This window comes from Mytilus californianus, unplaced genomic scaffold, assembly GCF_021869535.1.
Source record: "Mytilus californianus isolate M0D057914Y unplaced genomic scaffold, xbMytCali1.0.p SCAF_2, whole genome shotgun sequence".
NCBI lineage: Eukaryota > Metazoa > Mollusca > Bivalvia > Mytilida > Mytilidae > Mytilus > Mytilus californianus.
The window spans coordinates 24046287-24054934 of record NW_026262668.1 but is presented as its reverse complement, the minus strand read 5'-3'; the positions used below and the strand labels follow the sequence as shown (position 1 = coordinate 24054934).

At 29.8% G+C, this 8648-nt stretch overlaps 1 protein-coding gene across 3 annotated transcripts in view; it reads right to left on the bottom strand.

Moving 5' to 3' along the window:
* Nucleotides 1–2907: 2907 nt before the first annotated feature.
* Nucleotides 2908–8648, bottom strand: part of LOC127729521 (homeobox protein Hox-B5-like) — a 54887-nt gene continuing 49146 nt past the window's right edge. For all 3 annotated transcript variants that reach the window (XM_052237356.1, XM_052237354.1, XM_052237355.1), the window contains exon 3: nucleotides 2908–3482. In XM_052237356.1, coding sequence (XP_052093316.1) covers nucleotides 3184–3482 — 299 coding nt within the window. In that variant the 3' untranslated portion in view covers nucleotides 2908–3183. The remainder of the gene's footprint in view (nucleotides 3483–8648) is intronic.

Genomic DNA, 8648 nt, shown 5'->3' with positions numbered 1-8648 from the left:
ATAACAAAGTTTTGGAAAAATCATGTAACAAACTTTAAAATAAAAAAGTGGTAAATAAAATTTGTGATATCAAATCTTTGCCTTTACAATTCGCCTACATTATATTTAATTCTGGGCTTTCTACTTCAACTTTTTTTTTGGCTAGCAAAATTTAAAAAAGGTATACTTCAGTCATCAACGCAAGATAAAACACAACCAAAACCGCAAAACGGACAAGCCTGTCGTCATTCCAACTTTTCTAAACTGGAACTGCCTTTTGTGTGTGTTTTTTTAAATATCAACTCAAATTCCATATTCTCTAAAAAAAAAGTCAAATGTTGGCATATAGAAGTCAGTGATTCTAAAATACATTTCCAAACCACGTTGATCTATTTAAAATTGTAACATTCGGTAACGATAAGATTCTAATTGATTGAACTGTACCAAATCAAGTTTTATTATTTTTAAAATTGAGAATGGAAATGGGGAATGTGTCAAAGAGACAACAACCCGACCATAGAGCAGACAACAGCCGAAGGCCACCAATGGGTCTTCAATGCAGCGAGAAACTCCCGCACCCGGAGGCGTCCTTCAGCTGGCCCCTAAACAAATATGTATGCTAGTTCAGTGATAATGGATGTCATACTAAACTCAGTTTTTTTAGTTTATGAAATATAGTGACTGCTCATAATGTTTGTCATCTGTGTTGCATGCTAAAAACATTCATTTTAATGGAGATTTTGTTTTGGAGGAGTCCTGTCTCGTCGATGTGTACCATATTTATTTATTAACTGTCGGAATTCTTTATATTTTGCGTAACAGTTGTACATGACTATACTGAAGACATACATGTGGATAGGCTATTTAGATAAACCAAGGGTTGTTTACCACATATACAGTGTTGAGCAGCAACCAAACGACACAAAAAGTAAAAGAGATGAAGCCTGGTTTGGATATGACAAAAATCTCATTTAATTCATCGAATCCTCACGTATAACACTTTTGTTCGTGTATTTTGGTATAAAGCAGAATGTATATTAAGACATATTATTTTGGCCCCTGTATTCAAATATGAAGAAGTATTATAAATCTATCAAATAGTATCATTCAGATGCTTACAAGACATTGTATGATTTGTCAGTCACATATACCCTGAGTATTCCTAGTTTCACGTTGTGTCTGACACATTTGCTTTAGCCTATATACATGTATTTCAATCTTAACATTTAATATAAAACTGAAAAAAGCTTTATTTTAAAAAACTTAATTTGTCATTGATATTTTAATATGAGCTAAAGCCTTATCCAAAAAGAGGGGGGTCACAAAAAAGGATATTTTGCTACAAGACGTCTATTTGAAATATTGAAACGTGGGTAAATAACATCTTATGGTGTAACATCGCTATATAAAATGGCCATTTTAGGTCAAAGATGCCATACCCTAGTGACATCACTACGAACTTTTTGTAATAAAGTGTATAAATTATATAATCTTTTTCATTTATTAATTTAACTAAAACGATTTTGAAAGGCTGAACTGAAGAATTTAAATATTTTATCAAATTCAAGATCGTATTGTTACTCCTCCCTTTTAAAAGATGAATGTACATTATTCCTAAAATATGTAAATTTAATTTTTATGCATATTATTATTTGCATATTTTAAATTTCAAACTAATACATGTGTATAAAAAAAACTTCGCGAATTCGAATACGAATCTTATTCTTAAATTAAAACATTTTTAGAAGTAAAAAAGAATAGATATGGCTGTTGATTGTACATATAAATTTGAACTACCCAAACAAATTATCCCCTTTTCAAAGCAAGTATTTTTTTTACAATTGACAACTGAACATAATGAAAGCCAGCCCTTGAAATATTCAGTAATAATCAGAAAAAAATACCAATTCCGTATATACCGTCATAATTTGACTGAAACAACAACCTTATTAGTGTCATGCAGAACTAGTGAACAGTTATCTTGGACATAGGGGAAAATAGAAAATGATATATATACGAAACAGCGGTGGATATTCCGTGAAAAATTGAATGCCCTGACTATTTTGAGTCTTTTTATAATAGTATTGAGAATGGATGTTCCCTTTTGTTTTTGATTAATTTTTAAAACAAAAGTGGTCATCTCTGTTCAATTCATTCAAAACAATAGGTTCTGGGCCAATAAGAGGCTGGTATATGAATAGCTTGTGTAGTATTGACGTCTATATTTTTTGTTGTTACGTTGCTGTCTATAATGCCTTTTCAATACATTATCAAGAATACTTTTATTTCTATTTTGCATGGCATGCGTGGACAGTTGATGAATAAATTCTCTTATATAAGGAAATATAATTTTGATCTCACAAAAAAACTGGGTATGTTCACTTCTAACTTAAACATGAATAATTGTCAGTTAAAGAACATGACAATTAATAATCCCGAAGAAAAATACCCAAATTTCTAACTTTTCTGTTTTGATTTCTCTTTTTTCATTAGTAAGAAACGTCAGACAAGGAATGTATTCTTGAAATCTTGGGCCAGAGGTTAGTTTGAGTCAAAAGATGAAAATGATAAAATTTTGATCAGTTCTATTGCGCAAAACTATTGGAAAGTGTATATTTTAGCTTTGTTTAATACTTTGGAAAATTATGAGATATCGAAATATATTTTTCTTCAAACTTTATTTTGATAGAGCAGTTTTGTAAAATTTCTTAAGTTTTATTCAAATTATTTTTGTTACACTTTGATACTTTGGGATGTTAATGTTGAAGACACTAGATTTTACCAATGAGATTAAATCAAAATAAAATATAACCTCTTTAATCTATTATACTATGATTTTTTTTTTAACCGATAAAATACAGAAACGAACGATCGGGCTCAGTAGTGTATGAAACGTTTAAATGCAAAAAAAAGGGGGAAAAAGTAAAATAAACTATTAACATTTTTTATTATTTCTTCCTTCAGATATTTCACAATAAATTATGCTTAAATATATAAAACACGACATTTTGGATTTAAATTCGTAATTACTAAATACTTAATCACAATAATATCAAACGCCATGTTTTTACCAACATTGTCTCAGCACTCGGAAAAGTCTGTCCTTAAATATTCACATCTCGAATCTGAGCAAATAGTACAGTTTTCTTGTAGAACATATTCAGTTTTACCCTGAGTTATAACACAAGCGAGGATTTATGCATATCAACTTGAAAAACTAGCTTCATCTGAACTGGGACTTGCAACAATTCTTCTTTCAGAGTCATTTTCCGGTTTTGACCTGTCTGGTCCAGTTAATTTTGGTATATTATTTTCCTTCTTCCATTTCATTCTCCTGTTTTGAAACCAAATTTTAATTTGTCTTTCTGTAAGTCCTAGCATATGTGCAATTTCTATTCGCCTCCGTCTCGTCAGATATCTGTTGAAATGAAATTCTTTTTCAAGCTCTAATGTTTGGTGTCTCGTATATGTTTGTCTTGTTCTTTTTTGTTCGTATGTTACATCTAAAAGAAGAGAGAAAAAATATTTTAAAAACAAGAATAAACAATGCAAATGAAAATAACACGTGATAAATGAGTTGCGTTCGAAGCGCTTCTCTGGATTTATCATCACCAGGAACTCTCAAAACCAAAACTTAGAGAGAAGCTTTATGATAAAAAAAAAATACCTAAAAAGCCAAATTAATTTCATACTGTTATAGCGTTGGCTAAAAGATATTTACAAAAAACTATAATATTTATCAACAATAACTAGTTTTGAAAAAGGATAAAAGCACACACTTATCACTCAACTTAGAACATACATTCGAACTATGGATTTTATTCTTTTATTTTAATTTCAAAACGAAATCGTAAATATTCAAGTGATAACTAAAGAGAAACAACTCTTTATTACAAGTTATTCTAAGTTAAAAAAAAATCTCGATATGTAGATCCATGATAATTTAGATGTTATTTATTATCAAATCTGTTTATTTATTTTCTTATTAGAAGTTTGAAAGATCAAATACTAATAATACGCAAATCATAATTACAAAAATAGAAAAAATAAATAAAACGTCTGATCTTACATTACGTAATTTTTATCATTAATATCATCATTATTAAATTGAAACGGCATTTAAATGAATTAATACGAAACTTCAATCAAATCACTGTAAAACACAAAACTGAACGAAAACTTGCATACAGAAGATTGACAAAGCCTGTTCTAGAATTTCTTTTGAAATATGCATACAAAAACTATTTAATTCATTCATAGTTTACAGCGAGACAAAATGTGCTGAATCACGATGGTTTCATATTAATATGGACAAATTAATGTTATACCATTTCTCTAAATCAATCGAAAACCATGACTTTTTATACCCTAAAGGTCGAAGGACTCCGAAAGGAATTAGTTTTCTGATTTATTTTCTGAATAACGAAAGTGGCGTTTGGTAATTATGATAGACTTTTTATCCCCTGCTGGCCAGTATGAAAGAGAGTTAAATTTCAAATGTATTATTTCCTTTTTAAGATTTAAAACTACACAATAGCAGATGTTTTATTTATATATCTATTCTATCATCAGTATATGAATCGATGTGTATTTGATGCTATAGATTACTTGTTTTTCATACACTGCAACACATCTTTTGGCACAAACTATCAATACCTTACTTAAGGGAAACAATTAGATGGAAACAGTTTGGTGAAAATAAAGTATCAAAGCAAATAATAATCCATAGTTTTAAAGTAATGCATATATGTTATTATATACATTCCAAATTTTATACAACACGAGTTTTGTCTGTACCTTACTCATGCAAGCAGCTAAGTTTATAGATAACGAATCTGAGAAAACCAAGAACAACCTTTTTGTTTAAGACTTTTAAATTGTTAATCGTAAAAATAAAGAATGCCGAAAAACAACATATTTTGCATTTAAAACTAGAATCTAGGCCATTCCCATTGTTCAGCCCAAATTGCAATCAATGCATTACTGTTGTAAATACTATAAAAGAGTCGAAGTCAGGTAAATGGAGTAGTCGGGTTTTCTCCCTTGGTTTTCGGGTATAGCTTTTGATAACTTTCTTGACAATGCTTGTATATTAGAGGCCATGGACCAAAACAATCATATGTGTATGAATTTAATAAAACCAAGAAGTCAGTCGCGCAATATAAAGTTCTCAAAAATCAAGAGATTAAGAGCAAGAGTCAGGTCTTGAACAGCAAAACCTTAATACTAGTACTATAAATAATACTGATAGCCCGTCCGGAACACACGAGATAAACCCCGGTTTTTCTAGGCTAGTGTTACTCAATCTTTAAATTTCCTATGAAGTGTTGTTTGTCTGTTCATCGTTTTTCTTTTGGCCATGATATTTTGTTTTTTCTCTGGTATTTGGTAGCTCGTTTTGATATCCCAAACCCTTTTTATAGGACAAAAACCATTGCAACCAACCAGGAGGGTGTATATCAGCTTCTAAACCAAAATAGCTCTACCTTAAAGTCTAGCGAATATGTTGGAGAAATGGTATAAAAGCCAAAATGAATAAATTACTGAGGGCAAGGTTATATATGCCATAATTGAATCGAAACCCATTTTTTTATCAATCGTGTCTGAACGAACTTATTAACTTTACTCCTCCGTGTGATTCCAAGATGGAAAAGCAAACAAAGTTATGATAATTTCTAATTCCATAGAAAAATTCCTCAATGATTTATGTATGTTCTGTATTTTGTAAAATGTCATTCGACTGTTTGAACACTTCCCAAAGGGGCCATTACAATATATCATTTCAGTATTGACGGGAACTTATTGATGTTGTTTCGCAAGCAGATTTGATCTTTTCACATGAGCCAGTTTCATCAACTAACAAGATATCTTTTTCCTCAATCGATGGATGTTCTGAGTCGTACTTATTTGTGTCAAATGAGTAAGAGGAATGTCTTATATTTACTTATCTCATGTAAGATCTCTTCGTATTGTCTAACGATGACATGACGATATGTCTAGATGAGTTTCTGAATATATAGAACGTATCATTAAATATTTACTCCTTTATTAGGGACACCTCCTTATCTTCTGATAAAATCAAGAACAATGTTATGTCTAACACAATGATACGAAAGTCTGCTGGGAAATATTAAAAGCTGGGTATTAGAGCATGTTTAATAACAAATTAAGAGTCTATATAACTGTAACAGTATTTACAATTTAGAAATAAAACATGGCGGAATTATTAATGTATGTATACAAATGCCTATTTTTAACTTCATCGTTAATGAAAATGTTTTATTTCAGAGTTGTAGATGGGAAACTAGAATCAGATCCGTTTGATTGTTATAGACATTCAAATGGCTTTGGTTAATTTTTTTTTACATGTGCTGTATATTTTATACGCAGACCAAGCGTCCCAAACTAATAAATGAGAGGGTATAGATATGTAACACTCAGATTTAAAGCAATGTATAAGCAATCAAAGAACAGCAAGTAGGTAGGGGAAACTTCAGATGTATGACAGAAGAAACAAAATCGTGCAGAAATGAACGAAATAGAGAGGTAACCAACTGAAAATAGCCATCAAAAGACCACAACTTTAAGATCTTCGAATTGGAGTCACTGTTTTGGCACACAAAATACAATGATGAGGAAACTACATAAGTACATGTATACTGAAATTGTATATGCATTGACCTCTCACATACGCTTTTGTCTGAGGAAAAATTAAGCAGTCATCTTGTCTTTGTTTTGATACACTGGGCTTGTATAGTGAATGTGAAAGACACTGATTGATTGATTGATTTAATTTGTGTATTTTCACGTCTGAGAGACAGACAAACTTCTGAATAATGTATGCAAATAAGGGTAAGGAACCAAATTTATCTCTTTAAATTCTCGCCCATATTTTGCTTCAAAATAATAATTCAAATTTACCACAAGACAAGAAAAAATTGAAAACAAATGCTTTTTTCGTACCATATTTTGCGTGGATGTATAGGTAGTTATGACCGCATTTAATTTGTAAATAACACTATGACAAAACAGTTTAGTGAGAGAGAAATCCTGACATGTTAGCCTACACATATATTTCATTGTCAAGTGAGCTCCGTATGACATGATGATTTAAAGACAACTAAGCATACTAAATTATTACATTATAAATTATTTCCGTAATTTTTCGAAGAATTTGAAGACTTCGAAAATCAACTTTATTTTAATGCATGCAGTGATCTCGCGGATGTGATCTCTATAATTTTTATCAAGACTTCTTAATTTAAACTTCATCTTTTTAAAAACTAAAGACGTCTTGCTAAAATTACTCATGCTTTTGAGAAAAAAATAAAACCAGACGTCTTTGTTTTGTGTGTCTGCTTTTAAATTGATATGCAAGTCAATATGAATAACTTATTGCAAGTTAAAATGGTATTTTGTTTTTAAAAGAATCACAGTTTTCTTTTCATATCACAAGTTTTTTTTCAATAAAAATGAAATAGATGGTTAAAAATGCGTTTACCATTACCTTGTATCAGTCAGAAAGTTTACAATATGTAAATGAGTGCGATATTCTGCTACGATCCTTTATCAATTATTTTAATAATTAAGATAATACAATGAATTGACCGTCAACATTTGTTTGAAAATGCATCTAAATAAAAATTGATCAAGTAGCTTAGATCCAAGACAGGTGAGGTTATTTATATCTTGAATATCAAATTCGTGACCGCATGATGAGTTTTATTATTATATTTCCATAGAAAATGCATTACTATTTTTCCAAATACCTTAGTGTTGTAACGAGCATCTTGCTTAGATAAAACGGAAATTATGAGTTTTCTATGGTCACAAGGTTTATTCTAATATATCATGTTTCACAATATATCTTCAAACCGTCACTGTTTACATTATTATCATAAATTCATATTTAATAATAGGTGTATGTTTCATTAAGATAAATGTATTTCTATTGTCAGTCATTGTCGACAAATTTTGTCCTGTCATTTCTCTAAAAGAAAAAAATATTGACCGTCGGTTTTAAATCTTTTTTAAACAAACCTGTAGTTAATTTGAAATTAATGAGGTTTAGATAGGAAGGAAGATATCTTAATAATGTGTTTGTAATGATGCTTTGGGATGAAAACCACTACAGAAAATAGAAAAAAAAATAGGTTCACTTGAACGAGGTATCTTAATCCAAATTATTTGTAATTAGCGTGATATATCATTGAAGTCGTTCAGTAGATCAAAATTTTCATCATTCAAGGTCAAGTACGTACAGATGTATTTAGAAAATATTTATGTAAAAATATATTAACACGAAATATAGAGAAATAAGAATTAGAATCTTTTTTCCGAAACATTTCTGTGATAGAGCAAGAAATAAAAATATTTAAATGATCATGATAATAATGATATTTAACACTACGAATCGCGTCAATGAATCCTTTTATATATGCTACGAATTACAAGACAAATTCTAGTGTTGTTCATCAAAAGAAGGTCAATTGTATTATACTCAGTAATATTATACACATAGAAAGTCATTTTTCATCTATAATAAGCGTCAATGCTTACTTTCAAAAATGGATATCTGTTTTATATTCCCTTTTATTTCGTTTTATTATATACTTTTGGATTAATGTATTTTTTTCATTTATCAGCAAGATTTTCGGCGTTTGGTTTAT